Source organism: Aethalodelphis obliquidens, unplaced genomic scaffold (genome assembly GCF_003676395.1).
Source record: "Aethalodelphis obliquidens isolate GAN/ISIS:26980383/991018 unplaced genomic scaffold, ASM367639v1 scaffold9, whole genome shotgun sequence".
NCBI lineage: Eukaryota > Metazoa > Chordata > Mammalia > Artiodactyla > Delphinidae > Aethalodelphis > Aethalodelphis obliquidens.
In genome coordinates this window covers 52,120,822-52,145,235 of record NW_020837953.1, presented here as the reverse complement: position 1 = coordinate 52,145,235, position 24,414 = coordinate 52,120,822, and the positions used below count along the sequence as shown (strand labels likewise).

Below are 24,414 nucleotides of genomic sequence, written 5' to 3'. Positions count from 1 at the left end.
CACTTTTTAAACAAGCCTGTTTATTGAAAGAATCTGAAAATAGAAATAAGACTTTCAACATTTAACAAATTTTCAAGATATTAACAATATGAAACATTAAGAATTGATTTCAAAAACCCAAAGTTTCCTAGTTCATTCCCTGTCACGCTTCAGGACTTGGTCTACACTGGCTCTGTTGTCTGAACGAGTAACCTGCGTTCTGAATGCTACGCTTTTCTGGGCCTAAAGCTGGGAGTGTCGCCCCCTCAGCCCATGGGAGGCCGAGCGGGCTGCCCACTGTGCCCGAACTCGCGGGCAGAGGGTGGGAACCGACCTCCGTGCCCAGCACCGGCTGAGCTGCCCACACAGGCACGCGAGGCAACAGCACTTGATACACACACGGACAGTGGCCACGGTGCTCAGGCCGCAGGGCCCGCCCTGGAGACCCTGGATGCCCTTCCATCAGCCCGTGACCCTCCAAGCACGCAAAGCACAGCGCCCCCCGGCCCCTGTCCCTCCAGAAGGAAGTCCAAGAAATGACGGGCCCCCATCCCTTCTGTTCTGGCCAATTTAACAGGAGAAAACGCAACCCAGAGAGAAAACAGTTACTCAAAAATAGGAAGCCCATTAGGCGACAGTAAGCGGGGCCAGGGCCACACGCCCCCCGCGAGCCACTGCTCCCACCAGACTCCAGGCGGCCCCAGCCCCAGGCAGCCAGCGATGGAGGCGCGGGGGCTGGAGCGACGGGCACGCCCTCGAAGCCAGGCCCCCGGGGAGAAGCAAGAGCAGCTTCAACACCTCCTGGCCCGCCAAGCGCCAGGCGCTCTGAGCAAGTCGCCCAGCTCTCCGGACAGTCGCGCGGGCTGCACAGGATGGTCCCACTTCACAGCACAAACTCCCTTCTCGCCGAATTCTCAAAGTGTACACGACAAAATCTGTACGTAAGCACTTTCAGAATAAAAGAATCTCTAAAAAGTAGACACAGAATCGAGCACACCCTCCAGGGGGGGGAGGTGCGTCCCTGCTTCCCGAGGAATGTGTGCGGCCTGAACCCTCGCCCCGCCAGTGCCGGTCACCCTGAAGCGGGGGAGGAGACCGGGGCCTGGGGACCCATCTGTCCTGGCAGCCAACCTGCTCTCGGCAGAAGCGTCCCCCCGAGTGGCTTCAGGGGAAGTCGTGGGAGCTGAACGATTTTTGGCCGTGAGACATTTATTTTCAACACCATAGGATAGACCCATTCATTCTGATCCCCTCTGAATCTCAGTAGACTGATTTATGGAAGTTTCCTCACAAGGAACTACAAGGAGCCCACCAGGCTCGGCCGTCCCTGCCTGGGGCCGGGCTCTGTCCACACGCAGGGTGAGTGCGCCTGGGCTGACCTCAGAGCTCCTGGTCTGCTCACTTGTTTAGAAATGCAGAAAAGTCAGATTTAAAACGTTAAAAACAGCTGATCTGGTCGACAAAAGGCAGATTGCAGGCCCTTCCTCTGGCCAGACACGTGGTGCGGCACCTGCCACTGGCGCTGGGCCCGTGGTGCTCACGACGCGCTCAGGTCCGCCCGTCCCGAGTGCAGACGGCAGGACCGCAGGCCTGGTTCCCCGCCCCATCCTCCTCGTGCGCGTCCTCCTCGTCCTCCGCGAAGTGGGCTTGCTTCTTCCGCACGTTCCAGTGCAGACACTGTGCCAGGCTCTCAAACCAGTCGCTCACGGGGTCGCGGACACAGATGGAGGGGAGCGGGTAGCGAGAGGTAGTGATGCTGACGCTGAAGCAGGAGAGACGCACCGTGGCCCCTCCTAGAACCGCTGAGCGCATGGCCCGCCCCCCCATGGCAAGACCCCTCCCTGGTCTGGCTGGGGACCACCTCAGCTCTGCTCACGCCACCTGCTGCAAAGCCTGGCCCCAGGTCCTACAGTGCCACTTTCCGGTCTGGTCCTGAGAACAGCCAGGAACTGGGGGCTCAGTGGTGCTCTTGTGCCCCCCAGGACAGAACCACGGACCCCCTCGACGTACCCAGGTCCAGAGGGACCCCAAGGAGCAGGGTGGCGGAAGGATAAGCAGTGGGAACGGCTGGCAGGGCGCCGTCACCCCAGGCACAGGTCCACGACACGATCTCTCGAGAACCAGGGATGGGCCCTCAGCCCACCTGCCCCACCCGCTGCAGCCCCGTGGCCCACACACCTGTCTCCGTGGCGGACCTCCTGTCTCTTTCGTCCATCGAAGGACACCCACACAGTGTTCCTTGCTTCCGGTGACAGCATGATCTGACGGGTCAAGCAGGACAGGTGTGGGCTACCTGAGCGCAGCAGAGCGCCGTGGACCCTACCCCGGGGGGACAGCACCGGCCGGGAGGAACCTCACGGGCGCCCCCAATGCCCACCACGTGCCAAGGTCAGTTCCAGGCTGTGAAAACATTAACTTGCGTCGTGCTGACCCCAGCCCCAGGGGCCTGGCTCTAGCATCGCCCCCCACCCCCCACCCCCCGCATCTCTCTGCGTCCAGCAAACGCAGCCCCACCCACCAGGGCTCACATCAGGGACTCACTGGTCTGGGGGTGGCCTGCAGTGGGGGGCAAGGGGCAGGGGAAGAAGAGTGGACGTGGAAGGGCAGCAGGGCCAGTCAGACGCCAGGACACGCCGTGGGGGACACGCCGGGCAGCGGCCGTTCCTCACCTGTGGGCCCCCCTCCCCTCCAGCAAGGCCTGTCCCCACCCACTCAGGCTGAGAGCCCACCTGAAGGGCTGGCCCGGCTCTCAGCACCACCCCCGCCAACCGGACCCCTGGGGCACTGGCCACACGATGGAGGCCAGGGTGGATACAGCCCCTCCGGCACCCAGCAAGGCAGGAGGTCAGCACTGCAGGCCCCGCACCGGCTCCAGCCGACAAGGGCAGCGGGGGTGGGGTGGGGGTGGGCTCCGACCTTCAGCTCGACCCCTGCAGGAACCACGATGGGCCGGAAGGACAGCGAGTGGGGGCAGATGGGCGTGATCATGATGGCTGGCACGTTGGGGTGGATCATGGAGGCCCCGGCAGCGGCTGCGTACGCTGTGCTGCCCGTTGGGGTGGAGACGATCACGCCTGCGGGACAGGCTGAGGGTCACGGTCAAGCGCCCGCCCCCACCCCACGTGCAGCCCCCAGGCGGGCCTGACGCCCACCTACCGTCGCCCTGCACCGTGGTGATGAGGTGCCCATCCAGGTAGACGTCCACGTTGGACAGGTATGAGGATGGGCCTCTGTCTATCACCACCTCGTTTAAGACCTGTGGGTGAGGTCACCGCAAGCTGAGGGGGCCGGGCAGCACCGAGCTGCTCCTGGGCTCCCTGGAAGGTCCCGAGGACAGGGCTGGGGGGTGTCCAGACCAAAGCTGCCACCCTGTACCCCCTGCCCGAGGGCGAGGCCCTGAGCCCTGTGGGGGACAGACCCACAGACCTGGTACTGCATGACCTGCTTCCCGACCTCTGCATCCAGGGCTGCGGCCAGCACCCCGTTCTCGCTGATCCCGTTGGGGACGGCCACCTTCTTCCCTCGGAGCTCCTTCACAACCCTGACCTTCAGCCGGCTCCGGAGAACAACAGCTGCGTTCCCTGGGGGCCAGCAGGGGTCACACCCAGGGAGGTCAGCAGGGATGGGGGCGGTGGTACTGCAGGAAGAGAGACCCTCCCATCGACCAGGGACCCCCCTTTCTTCTCCCAAATGGAGGGCAACACCCTGTGCTTCTGTGAAAATCAATTCACTGCTACTCGACACGTATGGTAGCCTAAACCCGTGATCAGCTCAAACTTCTCACTGTTAAGAAAAAACGTCTGACTCGTTCAAAATTTAGAATTCTCTGAATCCCGAAACACTCAAGTGTTGCTCTTTGCATTGTTAAAAAAGCCCCCAAATCCCATAAGATGATCCCACGTTCAGAACTGCTCGTGGGTTCTGGAACACTCTGACTCACCCTGTATCACCTGAGTAACTTGGGACTGAAAGTTCTCGAAGTTGAAGGGGGTCAGGAAGCCCAGGGAGCCCAGGTGGAACGCCATGACCGGAGGCACGCTGCCCTGTGAGCCAATGAGGCAAGCCATTCAGCTGGCCAGTGCACTCGAAAGCCACCCGAGCCGTCCCCAGCCCGGAGCGACCCGCATCCCGACTACCCCTGGGAGGGGCGGGCACGGGAGTGCAGGGTCGGCGCCCGGCGTGGTCGGTGGGGCTGCCGTGCTGCAGTGGGGCAGGGCTCCTTGGGGTGACGGCACTCGGCCCGCGAGGAGTCAGGGAGGCCAGGGGAAGAGCGTTGTGGGCAGCTGACGAGAAACGGAGGCGGCGGGACGGACCAGCCCACCGGCCACGGCAGACAGGAGGGAGCGGCGGGGAGACCTCGACAGAGCCGCTGGAGAGGAGTGGGGGCAGCCAGGGGCAGAGGGCCTAGGATGGGGCTCGGGGACCCTAACGGGGCGGCACTGCAGCCCCCCGCATGCTGCTTCCGCTGAGGAGGGAGGGGCAGGCGGGTGAGGAGGGGCTCCCACAGTGGGAGGTGAGGAAGAATGGGCAGCTCTGAGGAGGCGGGACAGCCCCAGGACCCTTGCCCTCGTCCTCTGCCGGCCACGAACGCTGCGGCCTTCCAGCCTCAGCGGGTTCACACCGTCGGATGTGAGGCCCCAGGCCCCGCCGGGCCCTACCCTCCTGCCCTGCTGGCCGTTCTGCCCACTTCCAGGCCGCTCTCTGGAGGCCACATCTGACCTTCTAACACACCTCGGCCTGGTCACTCCAGGAGCCCTGCCTTGAGGAGCGTGAGGGTGGGCTCCTGGGCAGACTCTGGCGGTCTGCGGCCTCCACAGGGCTCCCCCGACCCCCCGGACACTCGGCCTGCAGCCGCTGCCCTCACCTGCCCCGGACGCTCATCCACCAACTCGGCCCCACATGCCGGCTCCTCCGGGGGATGCCCCGCCCCCAGGCCATGCCCCGCCCCCAGCCCCACCCTCAGGCCCCCCCTTCTGGTGCACCGGCACCTCGAGGTGCATGGAAACGCCTGGCCTGTCACAGTGTCTAGCACCGGACAGCAGATGCAGCACTTGGTATCGTTTGCAAACTTGCTGTGTCGCTGCCTCCCCTCGCCATCCTCAGGCGGCATCTGGGGGCCTCACCTGGAAGAGCGACGAGGCGTACAGCAGGGTCCCGTCTCCTCCCAGGCAAATGATGAGATCAATCTGGTTGGAGATGTCATCGTAATCTAGAAAAACAAGGCAGACACAGAAGAGCCGTCAAACACCCCCGATGCTGCCAGGCGTGGCCACATGGGCGAGGCCCCACGGGACAACTCGCCTTCTCTGAAGGTGCAGAACTTCCTCTTCACTGGCCCAAAGCGGTCATCACTCACGATGGCGGGGTCCTCCAGAACCTTCTTCTCCACGTACACGATCATGTTGTTTTCCTGGAAGGGACATGGGCGAGTCAGCCCTGCCGGTAAGAGCCAGGCCAGGGCGGGCCGGTCTTCACGGAGCCTCCTTCCTGCCTTGCTTGGCCTTGTACGATGCTGGGTGGGGGGTGGGCGGCAGCAGCTCTGTCTCGGTGACAAAGCGCGACCGCTTTCTCACTTCACACGCTGCTGAGCTGCTGGAGGCTCGGCGACGCTGGGTTACAGAACCTCCTGACTTGAGCAGCCCCAGGATCAGAGCCCTGGAGCCCCAGGCGGGAGCCGGCCTGACCCCAGCCCCGCGGCCACCCCTGCTCACCTCCATCAGGTACACGCAGAGCTCCTTGAAGGGCTGGAGCAGGCTGGCGTCCCGGATCTTCTTGATGACGAGGACGCTCTTTGGGGACTTGTTCCACGTCAGCCGCTGGCTGGCAGGGTCCTGGATGTGCCTTTGAGGGGAGACGAGCGTTCGCACTGGCCCTGGGCCGTCCCCGGAGTGTGTCTCCTGCGCCAGCGCGGCCGATCCCCGAGCCGGAGCGGGCGCTCGGGGCACTCAGCGCGGTGCCCCCCCTCTGGCTGCCCGGCTGCAGCCCTGCCCGCGGCTCCTCTGGAACAAGGCTCACTCGGGGACCTGCTGCGGAGGAAACCCCACACGCACCCGGACCCAACAGATGGGGACTCTGTCCCGGGGGACCCAGGCCTCCTGCTGACTCGCAAGAGGGGCACAGCCCCACGTCCACACCACTGTGTGAGCAACTCAGGTGACCGTAACTTTCACAGCTAAAAGCCACCCGTTTTAAAGTCAATGGCAGGATGTGAGGCAGGGAGACTGCTCTAGAGATTTCAGCAGTGGGCACGTGTTGTCACGTGTGTCCAAAGCACAGGACGCACCGCACGGAGGGACCCTGGTGTCAACTAGGGAATGTGGGTGACACGATGTGTCAGTACAGGTTCGTCGTGTGTAACAGGTGCACCCTCTGCGAGGATGTCGATGAAGGGCTGGCTGGGGGGGGCGGGGGGGGCATGAGAAATCTCTGTACCTTCTCCTCACTTCTGCTGCGAACCTAAACCTAAACCTGCTCAAATAATAAAAGCAAAATCCAAAAACAGTCAGCTGGGCCTGCCTGCCAACAGCAGCTCTGCAAGTTCTGCGGCGCTCGGCCTTGGCCCCTAGCGCTGGGGGGCTGGCACGGTCCGCGGGCAGCAGATCCTCCCTGAGGGGCGGAGGTCCCGAGGCCGAGCCCTGCCAGGACTCCGACCGCTGTGGGCACCCGGCAGGCGCCCGCCCGGCCTGGCAGCACACCCCTCCGCCTGTTGGGAAACAGTCCTGAAGGCTGCAGGCAGTGACTTCCCTTCTGACGCAAGTTCCCCAATCAAGACAACTGCTCCAGGTCACACCCTGTGGCTGCGGCCTCCCTGAAAACCTGACGACCCCAACAGCAACTCTCCAAACCGTGACGTGAACCATGAAAAGAGCAGTGGGTCCCTGGCCCCAGGCTGGGACTGACTGACCATCACTCACCCTTTCCAGGCGTTTCTGCGAGGGCAGGGGTCACTCATGACCTCCTCTGCCAGGGTCTCCACCAGCCCGGGTCACACGCGCGGCTCAGCGGAGGGCGGCGCTTGGTGCCCAGCATCTCGGTCACGCTTGACTGACAGCAGGAGTGCCATGCAAACCACCTCCCCCAGACTCCCCAAATGTGCAACTGCACCACAACCCTGATTTCTGTACCCTCAAAACTGAAAGCAAAACGTGCTGTAACTTGTTGAAGGTTGTATAAAACACGTCAAGAGAACTTCCTAAAATGAAAAATCAAACCAGACGAACTGTGTTGGATCTTCTCACTGTTCACACCATCCTCCTGTCCAATCGCCTTTAACAGCAAAGAGGCCAGACCTCAGACGCCTGCTCTTCAGAGGCTGGGCGCCAAGTTCTGACGCCCTGGGCGGTCAGGATGGGCCCCGTCCAGCCGCAGACGACAGCGCTGGGCTGCGGAACCGGCTTGGCCCGTGGGAGGGGCCCGCAGGTGGAGGGGCGGGCACTCGCGGGCCTCCTGCCACTCCACCTGGCCCTGGGGCCTGGAGGGAGGGCAGGCGGGTCAGCGGAAGTCTGCCTGGCTGCCCAGGTGGATGATGAAGCCCCCCCTCCACTGACCAGGTGGGCCGGACTCACGGCCCTTCAAGACCCGAGACTCAGCCGCGCCCAGCCAGAGCCACCACAGCGCCATCGGCTCGTCTCGGGTACCAACTGGTCACTTCCTGTTGGATCACTGCAAAGAGCGGTGCTGGCCCCTCCCTGGCACAGAGGCTCTGGGGGCTGGACGGGAGGCAGGGATGCCTGACAGCTCAGCGGGGGACCCATCTGAGCCCTGTCTCAAAAGCCAAAGGCGTCAGATGTTGGCAATTCCACGTTTCAACATAACAGAAAATACACATTCATGGTGAGGTCTGAGAGAAGGAAGTAGGAAGTGCATGTCTTGCAGTCAACTCCTCTACAGTATGTTCCTTTTCAGCATCAGGGGAAGTCAGGTCAGCACATAATCCCTGCCCCACCAGCCACGGTGTTGGGAGCGCCAGGAACAAGATGGAGAAGTGGAGTCCTGTCCCCCCAGGGCAGGACTGTGCTGGACGCAGGGCCTCGGAGACGCTTCTGGAGCACCTGCCGCTCTGCTCGGAGCACCCCTCCCCACGATCCCACCTGACCTTGGGGAGCAGCTCAGATGCCATCCCGAGACCCCACCCGAGGTTCACGAGGCCAAAACACACACACACCTGTGACATGGGCTGGGAGCAGCTGACAGCCAATTAAGCCTGGATAGCCAGAGGCCACCCAGGGCGGCACTTATGCTGAGCCATGAGTGACGAGGAGGGAGCGGCACTGCCAAGACCAGGGAGGGCAGGGAGGGGCCCCCGGGCAGCGGTAAAAGGTCAAGGCAGGGCAGTCTGGGGCAGTGCACACAGCAGGGCGTGGGGCACCTGGGGGACTGGATACCAGTGTGGATGCTGTGCGGAGTGCAAACGTGGGGCACTGGGGGGTGGGCGCCGCAGGTGGGCAGGACCTGCCCGCGTCCAGCAGCAGCGACTAGAGAGCCAGGGCAGCACCTGGACGGTAGAGGCACTGACACCAGTTACCCCAGTACCCAGGCCGCCCTTGGGTCACCAGGGTCCACAAAGCACAGCAGCCCCCGGGGGCCCGGCACCGTCTGCCCACTGGGCCAGTGCTGAGAACGGGGAGACAGCTGCAGGGAGCAAGGCCCCCCGACGGTGAGTCGCAGAAGCCCACCTGGGCGCTTGGTCTGACCCCCCCCCAGAAGGTGAACCCGCCATGGCTCCCCAGAAGAAGGGGGCACAGACGGCCCACTCGGTGGTGAGCCCACCGCCAGGCACAGTAGCAGGGCCGACTTGGAATTCTGCTGTTTCAACACGAAGCTCTTGTGGCCACGAAGCCATTTGAGTGTTTTCTCCCCTAGGACACACACGACACAGAGCAAAGGAGCAAAGCTTTCCCCTCTTTGGAACCATCCAGCACCTGGAGGAGGTGCTGGACGGGTAGAGACGGGAGCTGGGTTCAAGTGTCCAGTGAAACAGCCCGAACTGCTTCGCTTCTAAATAGTTTCTCAGCCAGCACCGCACGGCCAGGGGCCCCCAAGCTGCACTGCCCTCAGGCTGTCGCTAAAATACAGAGCTTACATAAAAAAAAGAAAAGGAAAAAAAAAAATTGTGCCCGCAAGTTAGGGTATCTCTCAAACAAGTAAACTCAGCTTTTCAAAAATGCCAACTGACATCTCTGCATTTCAATAATAATTAAGAGAAACATATTTGACCCACCAAATGCATTAGCATGAAATACATTATTCTTCTCTCCTAAGGTTTTTCCTGTAAAAAGCAAATTAACTCTAAACACGAGTCGAGGCCCCTCCGACCCACTGCGCCCACTCTCGCCCCGAGCGAGTCGGAGACGGCGCCGCGTGGCCTCCTGGGGCCTCAGAAGCCGCCCGACACACTCACTGCCCCCCGAGCCAGAACCTCCCACAGTCCAGTGGCCCCTGGACAACAGCCCTGTGGAGCCTCCCAGAAGACTCACATGATGGTCTGGGGGTTCTGCAGCACGCAGGCCTTTGGTCCAAAAGTGGTCACTGGGCACGGCCCGTGTAGCGAGCGGGTCCTCCTGTGGGGAGAGGCACAGGGCAGGGGCCGTCAGTCGGCTGAAAGACACACACGTGTAGACAAGGCACAGACTGTGTTAAACTCTCCAAAATATTTTTAATCCAAATGATGTAAACTCCGTCATCTGCCCAGCACCGAAGTGACAGTCCTGGAAGACCCTGCCCTGATCCCCAGAGCTCTGGCTGGAAGGCTACATGCTGTCCGTGTAGCCATTAGAGGGGGCACACTTAGAAATACTCCTTAGAACAAGGACCCCAAACCAGTGCAGGTGCCCAGGCCCCACCCCAGAACAAGGGGATTCAACCCAGGAGAAGGGCCTGGGAATCTGAATTCTTGACTGGGCAAGTCTATTTGAAGACGAGCTTTTGGGCCTATACTTGGGAATCTAGACTTCAGAAACGATCCCCAAGTTATCCAGATTAATATTCTAACAAAAATACTCATTCTGAGTTGTGCTCTCAATAAAAACAGGCAGTACTTGAGTGACCCAACATTTCCAATAACTGAAAAGTGACTCACAGGGCACTGTGGCCACGGAGGCCACCTCTGACCCGCTGCCACCACACCAGGTTCAACGCCCTTTCGGGCATGACATCCCACAGAGCCAGCAGCCAAGGCCGCCCGCCCGGAGACGCACCCCCTGCAGTGCCAGGGACACCAAAACGGGAGGACAACACGACTGCACGGAAGCTTCTGCTGGGAGCTGGCCGCCCGCTGCCCAGCAGGCGAGGGTGCCGTCCACCGGGCCCCCTGCATCTGCGGCAGTGCTGGCTCGGGCAACTCCTCCCAAGACCCCGGGTGGCGTTCACGGCTCTGAGGCTGGCACTGCCGCAGCCCGCCCGGCCTGCCCAGTGCCGCTGACGGCACACGGGCCCCACCCACGCGCCTCAACCTTGCGCAGCGTGTGGGCACGGTGGGTGGGGGTGCCCTCTGGGAGCTGTGGCAGCAAGTGCGCCCAGCCCTCGCGTGTCTGAGCGCCCACGCAGGCCCAGAGGAGGCCTGGTACCTGAACTCGCGGGTGCTGGCCAGGGCAGGCGCGGCCGACAGGCTGCGGGACTTGGCGCGGCCCCGGATGGGGTGGCCCAGGCCCCAGTCCTCGTCACCATGGCACGCGGAGCAGCGGTAGGAGGCCGCCTCTGCACGCAGCTCCGCACTCCCGCTGACTGTTTCTTGTTCCATTTCTGTAGTCGATGGACGAGGAGGACTTCGGCCCGAAAACCGCGGAGGCCTTGATTTAATAAAATACAGTAAATATCTGTGTACAGAACAACGTATACACACACCTACACCCGCCCTGTCGGGAAAAATGACTCATGTCCAACTTACCAAAGGACCTGGCCAATAGTCTATTTCCATCCCAAAGATATTTAGGAACTCGGGAATCTACCTGTGGTTTTTAGTGAATCCAGAAGAGCTAGGGGTCTACCAAGCTGCGGTGTGGCCACGTGCCAAGGGGTGCACGCTTTCATGGGAGAGCAGTCACCATCGTGCAGTCTTAAATGCCTCTCGGCCCAGAAAATCTGGCTAAATATGCTTGATAAGACCACCAGCAGGCACCCACTGAACTCCATGTCCTGTAAACAGCCTGCGCTTTAATCCAGTGCCAATGAAACACTGGCCAAAACCGACGTACTTGGTCCTCAAAGAAAAGTTCAACTTCCAAATACTAGTAGAGATAGGCACCCTCATCTTCTAACCACAACATAGTAAAGCAGGAAAAGATGGAAGCAGAGGGCTTCCCTGGTGGCTCAGTGGTTGGGAGTCCGCCTGCCGATGCAGGGGACACGGGTTCGTGCCCTGGTCCGGGAGGATCCCACGTGCCGCGGAGCGGCTGGGCCCGTGAGCCATGGCCGCTGAGCCTGCGCGTCCGGAGCCTGTGCTCCGCAACGGGAGAGGCCACAACAGTGAGAGGCCTACGTACCAAAAAAAAAAAAAAAAAAAAGATGGAAGCAGAAACAAAACAACAGTCCTCCAACTACTGGGGAATGTTTGAATTTTCTCCTAACCAACTGAGGGCTCAAAAGAGGTATCAAAACAACCGTGACGGTGGATCGAAAAGGTAAGCATGAACCCAAAGTCCATGCCCCCCACTGAGCTGTGCTGAAATCCTTGGGAATTAGGAGTCATGAGCTGAGGCCTAAGTCAATGAAGCTAGAAAAGGAATAAAACAAGCCTCAGAAAGGCAGAAGAGGTGACAAAAATACAGGCAGAAATCAGTAGGTTGAAAAGTAGAAAAAGAAGAGCAGAGCTTGGAGAAAAGCAACAATAAATAAGCCAGTTTAGACAAGGGATGAAAAGAACTACACTCACTGAAAAACTTGGACCAAAGGTCATTTTCTAAGAGAACTGCTGACTAAGGGAAGAGCTTCGGCTGTGCCACGCGCTGCTGGGGCCTCAGGACCTGCCTGTCCTCGGGAAGCAGAGGGAGAGCGGGACACCTCGCTCAGAAAGACCCAGCAGGGTAGCCTGCCAACGGCTCACGTCACCTCTTGAACAAGCAAGGGAAACAGGGCCATCGCGGCAGGGACCACGATGCAGATGCCAGCACCAGAAGGGACAACGTGGGGTGACGGCACGAAGGGCAGAAAGAAAGTTTAAGGACTCCAGAAAAGCCTGGGGCCTCTACGATAAGGTCAAAGGTGACGGGGTCCCTGCATCTCCCACCTCCACCTGCCACACCTGACTTTGACCAAAGGCATCAGTAGTTTTAAAAAGCTCCTGAGAGGGCTTCCCTGGTGGCGCAGTGGTTGGGAGTCCGCCTGCCAGTGCAGGGGACACGGGTTCGTGCCCTGGTCCGGGAAGATCCCACATGCCGCGGAGCGGCTGGGCCTGTGTGTGCACCCCAGCTACTGAGCCTGCGCTCCGCAACAAGAGAAGCCACCTCAAGGAGAAATCCACGCACCCCAACAAAGAGTAGTCCCCGCTCACTGCAACTAGAGAAAGCCCGCGTGCAGCAACGAAGACCCAACGCAGCCTAAATAAATAAATAAGTAAGAAGACAAGGCTGTGCGTCCCTCTATCTGTGCAAGAAGGAAGAGCAGGCCAGGGAGGCCAGGGTTACAGCTGCAGGAATGTGGACACTTACCCCAGACCAGGACGACCAGGGAGCGGCAGAACCCGCACCGACCCGGCCAGGCCCTGTCGCGGCACTCGACTCAAACTGCCTGACTTACCCTCGCGAGGAGCCGTGCAGGGAGGGTCCAGGGGACCGAAGTCCAAGGTGACACAGCTGGCATCTGGGCCAGCACTCCTAAGCTCCTCATGCCTGACCACAGTGGACACAGATGACGGGACCCAAAAGGGAGGCCCAGGGCACGAGCTGGCCCAGGGTCCCGGGAGGGGAGAGGACCCTGCAGACCCCACTCCTCGTCTTCTGGAAACCATGCCTCTGACTTAGCCCCTCCTAAATTAAAATAAGCTTCTATCAGGGCATACCCCAGTTTCCAGTAACACGAAAGATCAACAGACAATCATTATAGGCAATAATGCCAAACCTCTGGCCAAACAAAACTTGAAGACCACTATCCTGGCACAGCACCAGCTGCAAGAGGCTGAAACCTGCTTGCAAGGAAGGCCTGCCCTAAAACCAACTGGGCCTGCAGCCTGTGCTGGGCAGGTGATGCTGTAATCCTAGGAGGCTGTGGAAAACTCTATCATCCCAGGAAGGTACAGAAATAACTACCTAGTAAGATCACTATAACCCTGAGAAGATACGGATAAGAAGGTAATTAAATCCTATGATGCTGAAATGTTCAAAAAGCTTAAAATTCATTTTATAATCACTGGATTTTTACATATTTTGTTTGATATTATGGGCAACATACCCAAAGGAAGAAATCATTCAAAGTAATTCTCATTTAAATGGTCGAGATGAATTTCTATTTGTAAATAACAATGTTACAAATGATAAAAGTTAGTGACTTCCCCCATTCCCACAACCTCCACCTACAAGGCAGTGCGGGGGTCTTCTGAGCTGCACATTACCCAGGGCCCAAACCACTCCCAACAAGCCCTCAACCACTCCTGGGACAACTGCTGAAATTTAATTTATTCTACAGCTACATACTCAGGTGATGCCATGTCAAGCTTCTACTTGTAGTTTAAGAGTTATATTACTCTGAGCCTTGGGGTAGTGCTTTGTGTTACCTGACACATGCTTAATGGGGACACAGCAATGTTTAGGAAGGACGGATCCATCGCCAAGCGGGGCTTGTCCCAGGAATGCAAAGCCCGCTCAGTGAATGCGATCCGTCACTTCATCAGGCTGATCCATCAACTGACGCACAGAAAAGCACTGGACAAAATTCAACACCCATTTACGGTAAAAATCCTCAGCAATTATGAATAAAGGGTAACTTCCTCAACTCGATAAAGAGCATCTAGAAAAAACCTACCGCTAACATTAACCTGATGGTGAAAAAATAAGACTGGGAACCAACTACTCTTCATCAGCACTGTACTGCAAGTCTGAGCCCGGGCAACGAGGCAAAAAAGGTAGAGACTGAAATTAAAGACAGTATCATCCACAGTCACCTAAAAAGTACTTAGATGCAATCTAACAAAACATGTAGAGGACTTGTATGCTGAACATATTTTAAAAACCCTGATGAAAGAGACCAAAGAACACTAAATAAACTGAGAGACACCCTTGATTATGGATTAGAAGACTCAACATAGTAAATATGTCAGTTCTCCCAAAACTCATCTATAGGTTTAATGCAATTTCTATAAAAATCTCAGCAAGATTTTTTTGTAGATATGGACAAGCTTATTCTAAAACATATATGGAAAGGCAAAGGTGCTAGAATAGCTAAGACATGTTTTAAAAAGAAGGATAGGGACTTCCCTGGTGGTTAAGAATCTGCCTGCCAATGCAGGGGACACGGGTTTGAGCCCTGGTCCAGGATGATCCCACATGCTGCAGAGCAACTAAGCCTGTGTGCCACAACTACTGAGCCTGCGCTCTAGAGCCCGCATGCCACAACTACTGAAGCCTGCGCACCTAGAGCCCGTGCTCTGCAACAAGAGAAGCCACTGCAATGAGAAGCCCGCGTACCGCAAGGAAGAGTAGCCCCCGCTCGCCACACTAGAGAAAAGCTCACGTGCAGCAACGAAGACCCAACACAGCCAAAACTAATAAAATAAAAAAGTAAAAAGAAGGGTAAAGGAAGACGAGTCCACTCTCTGACTTAAGACTCTACAGCTGTGCCAATCAAGACTGTGTCGCTGGCGCAGGCAGACACAGGCCAACAGAACAAATACACTCAACTGATTTCTGACAAACGCACACAAGCAATTCAGTGAAGGAAAGAGAATCTTTTCAGCAGGTGGTGCTGGAGTCATTCTACATCCACAGGCAAGAAAAACCTCAGCCTAACCTTCACATCTGAAACAAAAATTAACTCAAAATGGATCAAAATGGATTACGTTAAATATCAAACATAAACTATAAAACTTTTATAATAAAACACAGGAGAAGGAATTCCCTGGTGGTCCAGTGGTTACGAGTCCGCACTTTCACTGCCAAGGGCAGCGGTTCGCTCCCTGGTTGGGGGGAACTAAGGTCCCGCAAGCTGTGCGGTGTGGCCAAAAATAAAGAAGTAAAACACAGGAGGAAGTCTTGGGGACCTAGGGCGAAAGAGAATTTTTTTTGTACATGATATAAAAAGTACAGTTCATAAAAAATAAAAAAAATTGATAAACTGGGCTTCATTAAAATTAGAAACTTGCTCTGTGGAAGGCCCTGTTAAAAGGGTATAAAAAACAAACAAGCTACAGATGGGGAGGAAATATTTTCAAACTAGATATCCAACAGAGGATTCGTATCTATAAAATATAAAGAAATCTCAAAATGTCTGGTAAAAAACCAGATAATCCGATTAGAAAATGGGCAAAAGAGAGGAACGGACCACAGGGGGTGCGCCCGGGGTAAATGAGCACGCGAAAAGACACTCCACATCACGAGCGTTAGGAATCAAAACCACAATGAGATGTCACCGCACACTGGTCAGAAAGGCTAAATAACTCAAAGCTGGAGAGGCTGCAGAGAGACACCCACTCACACATCGCCGTGGGAACACGAAAGGCTCAGACGCTCTGGAAAAGCCTGCCAGTTTCTTATAAAAACGAAATATGCAGCCCAGCAACTGCACCTGGGCATTTATCCCAGAGAAATACCTGATGTTCACATACAACCTGCACATGAACGTTCACAGCAGCTTTTTTGGCGACAGCCAAACATTGCAGACAGCCCAAGTGTCCGCCAGCTGGTGAGCAGACCCAGCGACCAGAGGGAGCAGACACTGACACTGCAACAGGCTGGGTGACCCCAGGGCCCTCTGTGGGGCGAAGAAGGACAATCCCATATGGCCACATGATAAACGTTCCTATTTACACAACTTTCTTTCTTTTTTTTGTTTTTGGCCACATCACGCAGCATGCGGGGTCTTAGTTCCCAGACCGGGAGCTTAGTCCCCCTGCAGTGGAAGCGTGGAGTCCTAACAACTGGACTGCCAGGGAAGACCCTTCCACAACTTCCTTGAAATGACAAAATGATGGCGCCGTGGACAGGTCACTGGTTGCCAGGGAGTGCAAGGAGGCCTGGTGGGGCTCCCTGGCATGACGGTCAGCTCTGAGCCTGCACTGGCGGTGGTGGTTATGCAAACACACACACTGGTGAAGGCTGAGTAAGGTGTGTAATGCAGTTAACAGTGTTTACATTATCGTGCTATCGATGAGGGGATAACACTGGGAAGCAGGGGAAAGGGTGCAGAAGTTTCTCTGCACTGTTTTTTACAACTTTCTGTGAGTCTATAGTTATTTCAGAGCAAACAGTTAATAAAAAGGGATAAGCCAATCAAAACCACAAAAGGCAAATGTATTCAAAAACTATTACAAATTATTTAGAAGCTGTTAATATTTATTTACAAAGAGTAGTTTGATGACTAAGTAATAAACTAACTTATAAAATAATCATATTGGGACTTCCCTGGTGGCACAGTGGTTAAGAATCCACCCACCAGTGCAGGGGACACGGGTTCGAGCCCTGGTCCAGGAAGATGCCACATGCCGCGGAGCAACTAAGCCCTTGCGCCACAACTACTGAGCCTGCGCTCTAGAGCTTGCGAGCCACAACTACTGAAGTCCGTGCTCCGCAACAAGAGAAGCCACCGCAATAAGAAGCCCGCGCACCGCAACAAACAGTAGCCCCCGCTTGCCGCAACTAGAGAGCCTGCACACAGCAACGAAGACCCAACACAGCCAAAAATAAATAAAATTTAAAAAAAATAATAAAGTAATCATATTAAATATGAAAACCAGCTTTTGAGATTTATCTCCACAGTGTATTCTGTGACAATGGCAAATCATGACTCACACTTAATCCAAGTTTATTTGCTATTTTAACGTTTTCTTTTTTTTAAAATTTATTTATTTACTTATTTATTTATTTATGCTGGCTGTGTTGGGTCTTAATTTCTGTGCGAGGGCTTTCTCTAGTTGCGGAGAGTGGGGGCCACTCTTCATCGCGGTGCGCGGGCCTCTCACTGTCGCGGCCTCTCCTGCCGCGGAGCACAGGCTCCAGACGCACAGGTTCAGCAGCTGTGGCTCACGGGCCCAGTCGCTCCGCGGCATGTGGGATCCTCCCAGACCAGGGCTCGAACCCGTGTCCCCTGCATTGGCAGGCAGACTCCCAACCACTTCGCCACCAGGGAAGCCCTATTTTAACGTTTTAAAAGGATGAAATTTTAACTCCATCCAAGCTCACTGAAGTTCCCGACAGCACAAATCTAATTTTTAAAAAACTTCTGCATTGGGAAGTTTTAATAGGAATAATGTGTTGGAGCACAATAACAAAGTATGCAGACATAAAGTAGTTCCCAAAGGGCTTCCCTGGTGGCGCAGTGGTTGAGAGTCCGCCTGCCAATGCAGGGGACATGGGTTCGTGCCCCAGTGCGGGAAGATCCCACATGCCGCGGAGCGGCTGGGCCCGTGAGCCATGGCCGCTGAGCCTGCGCGTCCTCCGCAAGGGGGAGAGGTCACAACAGTGAGAGGCCCGCGTACCGCCAAAAAAAAAAAAAAAAAAAAAAAAGTAGTTCCCAAAGAGGTGGGGGTGCCAGCCAGTAAAAGTCGTGCACACGAATATAAACACAATAATGTGATGTCCGCTGCGAGCCCTCAACACATGCCTGTTGAAGTAATGACAAAGCAAAGCTCAGCACTCATCACGGAGAGGCACACTGCCCTCCTCCCGCCAGTAAGTGAAGCCCGTGCCGGCAAGGACATGACAGAACTGGGCGCACACACTGGCAGAGCCCGGCCGCACAGGGACCCGAGGGGGCCCCAGGGCGGCGGCCCCCTTCGCGGGGCCGACGAGGAACACAGGCCTGTGCCGCTCTGGGCACCTGGCTCTGCTACACACAGCCCCCCAGCACCTCTTCACCAACTGTCTGCACACGCATCTGCCCGTTCCTACGCAACGAACTCGGCGCTGTGCAGTCACGGGTCAGGAGGCGGGCAGGCAGCACCAACCCCAGACCGCCCTGTGCCGGGGCCACGGCCGAAGAGAAGCCCGACCTGAGGGTGAAGCGGAGCCCCTAGGGCCCTATGGTCCTCCCCGCACCGAGTCCTCGGCCCGCCTTTTGTCTGTGGAAAACCTTGAGCCAAAGAATAGCTTTAATCAGAGAAGCGAGAGAACACAGAAACAGAGGAAAACAGTCAAAGGAGACCAAATAATAATAGTGCAGTCATTAGGCAAAGTCAAGGACCTCTGTTCCCCCTTAAGGGCCATAGGTAATATTCGGAGCCCTCCCCTGGGAGCCGTCTTGTAGACACTGAAACCCCACCAGGTGGAAGAAGTGAACTACATGAGGACCAGGCGCTGGCCTCGAGGAAATGGAAACAAACCGACCCTGGAACTGAAGAGTAACTCTACCTAAAACATCGAGATGACGCTGGTCAGACCACCGATGACCAGCTTCATGATGACCGTCAGAGCTGACTGCATTGTTTCTGCACGTAGCCCCCTCCCTCTGTCTATAAAAGCTCTTGCCCCCTTTTTGGGCGGGGAGGAGGGCCCTTGGACAGGCATCTGCCCTCCCCGCCCCCCCGCTTTGCTGGCCTCCAAAATAAAGCAACCTTTCCTTTCCTACCAACACCTGTCTCTAGTGAACTGGCTTTCAAGCGGCGAGCAGCCAGACCTGGGTTCGGTAGGAGATTTTGGCGCCCGACGGTGGGGCTGTGCCCTCGCAGTGTCTGGCCTCCCTGGGCCTCCCAGAGTAGAGCCACCGGCTACGGCAGGCATGCCAGGATGAGCCGCGACCAGCCAGCTGCTTGTGGCTAGCCAGCCCCAAGGGGGATTTTAGGGGACGTTCCCAGCAGCTGCCGCAAACCATTTGTTTCGGGAATCCTCCCTGTTTCTCCCCTGCTGGGCACTGGCTGCCAACTTTCGCTTTTGGTTGGTGGAAATGAAATGTGCGTTTGGGACGAGCTGACCAGCTCCAAGGCCGGGTTAATTCCACTAGTGTGCACCCGGGCACCCTTCCCATTTGTGAGCACAAAGTGCTATCTGGGCATTTTGCCAGTTGATTCTGACGTCTGTCTACCGTTGAGGACCGTCTGTGTTGGGGAAGTGTTTGTTTGGGATTCCATACTGGTCATCCTTTGAAGAAGATTTGCGACAGATCTGTCTTTTGGTGTGTGAACATGTATCCCATCTACGTGGTTGGTATCTTCGTTGTCTTATGTCAAATGGGAAATTCAGGCGCAATTCATTAAAAACAATTTTTTAGCTATGAAAGTATGACAAAGAAAAAGAAAGATGATTTTTTTCTAACCAACGTATGGCAACAGTATTCTTTAGACTCCGGAGAAAATTGGTTAAGATGAAACTTTTGAAATTCCCAAACTGATTCTTTTGCATACGCAGTTAGAGAAAGCTAGCTTGATAAAATACTGTTTTCAGAATTCTGACCCTGAGAGAACAAAAATATGCCTAGGAAAATACTGCAAGTTAACTCTTATCGTGTTCTTGAAATACAAACACAGCCCACTTTGCCTGAGACTTCAGCCTTGGGTTAATTAGTAAAACCTCAAGACAAAAAAAAGGAGGGGGAAAAAAAGCCTTTTAAAATTGAGTGTAAATCTGACCATTCGGACTGTTATTCATAAGCTGATAAGTTTAGTTGCAATGCCTAATTCATGAAATGTAAAAAGATGAAACAATTGAGACCTCTGTCTGGATGTATGTATGTCTCAATATGTCTTTGGCTTTGGTTAATTTGCAAAGAGCTCTATTTAATTGGCTTTAAAAGAAAAAGTAAGCACTTACAAATCAAACAAATCTCAATTTACCTACTTCCTGTCTTCTTGCCAAGACTAAAAGTAAAACGAAAGATGTCTGGGTTTCTTTTTTATTTATTTGTTTATTTTTGGCTGTGTTGGGTCTTCGTTTCTGTGCGAGGGCTTTCTCTAGTTGCGGTAAGCAGGGGCCACTCTTCATCGCAGTGCGCAGACCTCTCACTATTGCGGCCTCTCTCGTTGCGGAGCACAGGCTCCAGACGCGCAGGCTCGGTAGTTGTGGCTCACGGGCCTAGTTGCTCCGTGGCATGTGGGATCTTCCCGACCAGGGCTCGAACCCGTGTCCCCTGCATTGGCAGGCAGATTCTCAACCACTGCGCCACCAGGGAAGCACTATGTCTGGGTTTCTTAAACACACATCTTGTAACACATTAAAGAGAAATTGTGCTATGAAAAAGTGTATGTTTTTAGAGGTTATGGAATATGTTCTTAAGTTTGCCCATCAGAAAATACTGATATAACAAATAGTTCAATTACTTGTTTCTTGGTTTTGTTAAGGTTTTCAAGGGTTAAACGTTGTAACGTGTGAACATGATAAGGGAAGCATTTCAGCGTGCAAAGCAAGCAGGATATGTGCTGTCGGAGAAGAAAAGTATAAAGAACGGAGATATTTTCGTTGAGGAAAAATGATGACAATAATTTTGTCTTACCGTTGGTTGGATGGGAAAAAAAGGACAAATTTGTATGGATCCAAAAAGTGATAAAATGTTTGTGAAAAAGTAACTTTGAGAAAAGAATTTTGTATGTTGTTAGGATTAAGATTAGACTAAATTTAATTACGTAAAGGAATTTTGTTATTAACAGTAAACTGATACAAGACTAAATTTTGTTTTCTCTCTCTGTTAAGAGAAAAATATTTTTTCTAAACTAATTAGGATTATTTGGTATGTTAAATTATATGGAAAACATTTGATAACTTTCAGACCTTACTGTTGAGCTGAGTAAGAAATTAAAAAATTCTGATGGAAAGCTGTTTTGTTTCTAACCATACTTTTGACCCCGATGTTCAGGATGGAAAAAATTGTCCAGTGAAGTTGTCACAGAGTATAACCACTCATGATGTGTATGCTGGCTCTAAGTTTACTGCTGAAAGCACATGTACAATGTCTGTGTGAGAACTGGATACAAATGATAAGATGTATGGCCATAAAGTGTTTCCCGATTAACATACCTCTGTGCCTGTTCATGATATCTGATTCGTTTTCCCCCAACGTGGACAACTAGGCAAATATATAAACAAAAAGAGGCCTAGCACCGAGGGACATGAATGGACCCAGAGCAGGCATCTGAGCCACTCTGGCTACGTTGGAAAAATATATTGACTATCAATGCTTTCTATGGAAAGAGTTACAATTAAAAGGGGAAAATGATGGAGGAAATTTTCACGTACTGAGGTATGTATGGGGAAGTCATTCTGGCTTACACAGGATTTCATCTGAACTTTAGGCTAACCAAAACAGCCTGTTTATGGCCTATTAAACATACACTGCACATCTGCTTTAACTATTAAGAAACAATACATTCAGAGACTAATATGAAGATGCATTTTGATTATTATCTTCATTGTAAAATGTCTACCAATTTTCAAATGCTTGTCCAGGTACTATGACAAAGTCATCAAGGAGAGAGGTAATGTTCTCATAATACAGAATATTGATGGTAAGCACAGAGCTTGAAGTTATTTCCAATTCTGTGTCCATTCCCCAAATTAGGCAGGACTATGCCCCACTTCAGCAAGAAGTAGCCAAGAGGGGTATTGCCCCATTCCCTCAAACACTTGGGGAAAACTGAAACAGAAATGGAACTAAACCCGAGCTCCCCTGCCAAGTTGATAACCTCTCTACCCAAAACCTTATTCCCCTTCCTGTTCCGTACCCGGCCCTCCCCAAGACTGAGGAGTACCAAAGGAAAGGGGGATTGAAACGGAGCAGGACGCTATGGTCCTTTCCCAACCCCCCGCCCGGCCCCTCCGTGTCCTCGGCCCGCCTTCTGTCTGTGGAAAACCTTGAGCCAAAGAATAGCTTTAATCAGAGAAGCGAGAGAACACAGAAACAGAGGAAAACAGTCAAAGGAGACCAAATAATAATAGTGCAGTCATTAGGCAAAGTCAAGGACCTCTGTTCCCCCTTAAGGGCCATAGGTAATATTCGGAGCCCTCCCCTGGGAGCCGTCTTGTAGACACTGAAACCCCACCAGGTGGAAGAAGTGAACTACATGAGGACCAGGCGCTGGCCTCGAGGAAATGGAAACAAACCGACCCTGGAACTGAAGAGTAACTCTACCTAAAACATCGAGATGACGCTGGTCAGACCACCGATGACCAGCTTCATGATGACCGTCAGAGCTGACTGCATTGTTTCTGCACGTAGCCCCCTCCCTCTGTCTATAAAAGCTCTTGCCCCCTTTTTGGGCGGGGCAGGGCCCTTGGACAGGTATCCGCCCTCCCCGCCCCCCCTTTTGCTGGCCTCCGAAATAAAGCAACCTTTCCTTACCTACCAACATCTATCTCTCGAGAATTGGCTTTCGAGCGGCGAGCAGCCAGACCTGGGTTCGGTAACAAGGGCAGCACCCCCGGTAAAGAACCGCCCGCCCCTTCGTCCTGCGGGTTACCGGGGCCTCCTCTCCAGCGCCCAGCGATCTCCCGGGGCGCCGCCGCCGAGCCCACCCCACGCCCACCTGCACGGCAGGCCCGGGAGCACCTGAAACCCGGGGCCGGCGTCCGCGCTACCGCACCTGCCTGTCCGGGTCCGCGGGTCCCCGCGGCAGAGCAAAGGTCACGGCCGGAGCCGAGCGCGTCGTCCAGCAGGAAGTGACGACCACCCGACTCAGGCCCGGCACCCTGTGGCGAGGCGGCCCCCACGAGGACCAGAGCGCGCCAGACGGGGAGGCAGTGACCAGGGGTTCCGGGGTGGTCGGGTGGGCGCTGGGCTCGGAGCGCAAACGCGCCTTCCGAGGATAAATAACGCGACGCGGACCCCTAACTGACCGCTCCGCGTGAGGGCCGGACCCGCCAAGCCGCCCCACAGCGCGGACGCGGGGGGCGAGGTCCGGCCGCCCGGACGCCTGCGCGGGCGCCCGGGGCAGGGGGCGGCCGGCCAGCGCCTCCCGGCTCCACACCCCGCGGTCGGCAGGGCAGCCCCCGTCCCCGCGACCCCCGCCCCGCCCCCACGACCCCACGACTCCACGACCCCACGACCGCGGGCGGCGGGCCGGGCCGAGGGGCCGCTCACTCACCGTTCGCTCGCCGGGCCGAGCCCGCGGGTCCCGCCGCCCCGCCGCCGCTCGCAGTCGCTAGCCGGTCCCCGGCGCCGCGGCCGCCCCCTGCCCCATGGCCACCCCCTGCCCCACGGCCACCCGGCCCGCGGCGCCGGCCCGCCTAGCATCAATGCCGCCACGCCGCCAGTGCGCACGCGCGCCCCCGCCTGCCGCGCGCATGCGCCTCCGGAGCCATACGCAAGCGCTCCGCGCCCGCCCCGCCCCGCGCGTGTGGGGCGGCCCGCAAGGACACCGGGCAGGGACTAGGGGCGGGACTGGGGGCGGAGTGGAGGCCTGGAGGGTGGGGCGGGGGGGGGGCAAGGACGGGGGCCGTGCTGGGGGCCGCTGGGTGGGGAGGAGCGCCGGCCCCAGGAGGACCCCTGGTCCCCACTCACCACGCTGTGTCCCAAGCACGTTCGCTGGACCCGGGCCCCGCCCCGCCCCCATCCGCCATCGCTCCTCTACCCCGCGGGTCAGGTTGGCTGGCGGCGGCTGCCGCCAATGGTGACACCGACCGCCGCAGGCTCCGTAACTACCAGGGTGTGGCCCTGCTTAGAAGGAAAGTGTTTTCGGAACCAAAACTCGGTGTGAGCAGCTGCGACAGAACTGCGCCCCTCGGCTGCCGGCACAGCTGGAGGGAGCGGCCTGGCCCCGGCCCTCGTGGGCCTCGCCCACCCCAAGCAGCCCGGCGAGTCCTTGCACACCACCTGGACCTGAGGGGCCCTGGGCCGGGCGTCTCAAGTAGGGCCCCTCGAGGGTGACTTGCCAACACTGTTCTTCCTCCCTCCCCCCATCCCCTCACTGGAGGACCCAGAGAGGAGGGAGGAAGGGGGCCAAGGGGGAGCTGCGCCCCCGCGCCCCCATGTCCAGGCACGGTGGGTTCCCCCAAGGCGTGCTGAATTGACGCGTTACCCACCACCACGGCATTGAATCAAGTGTCCCAGCGGTGTGCCTAGCTCCTGGGATGCGTCTGTGAATAAGCTGATGCAGGGCCACTGTGGATGAGCCCGGTCGGCTGTCAGCTACTACTGTTCCTTCTCTACCCCAGGGCCTCCGGGACACAGAGCGCCTGGCTCAGGCCACGTGTGGACCGGAGCCCCCTGCAGCAGCCTGGTCTCTAGGTTTCTCCACCCCCATACCTGCCGCTCACAGTCTTCTCTGGCCGGGACTCCTCGCCCTGTGTTGAGAGACCTGGAACACAGCTGGGCACAGCAAAGGACACCTGTCACTGCTGTCCTGGGACCACTGGGCCATGGGGTTATCAA

General features: G+C 56.1%; 1 protein-coding gene across 6 annotated transcripts; it reads right to left on the bottom strand.

The window, feature by feature from the left end:
* Position 1: 1 nt before the first annotated feature.
* Positions 2-24,414, bottom strand: NADK (NAD kinase). 6 transcript variants are annotated; one of them, XM_027110469.1, is made up of 13 exons: positions 24,289-24,414; positions 23,545-23,697; positions 10,545-10,766; positions 9,456-9,539; positions 5,691-5,820; positions 5,281-5,389; positions 5,103-5,188; positions 3,920-4,022; positions 3,406-3,560; positions 3,136-3,235; positions 2,896-3,065; positions 2,158-2,240; positions 2-1,741 (listed from the first exon to the last, which is right to left on the bottom strand). In XM_027110469.1, exons 2-13 carry the CDS (start codon positions 23,601-23,603, stop codon positions 1,528-1,530), a joined length of 1,515 nt encoding a protein of 504 aa, XP_026966270.1. In that variant the 5' UTR covers positions 23,604-23,697; positions 24,289-24,414; the 3' UTR covers positions 2-1,527. The 6 variants fall into 6 exon arrangements, with proteins under 6 accessions (XP_026966270.1, XP_026966273.1, XP_026966271.1 ...); XM_027110472.1 differs by lacking the exons at positions 23,545-23,697; positions 24,289-24,414 and adding exons at positions 22,387-22,438; positions 22,628-22,871; XM_027110470.1 differs by lacking the exon at positions 23,545-23,697 and having other exon boundaries at positions 24,289-24,394.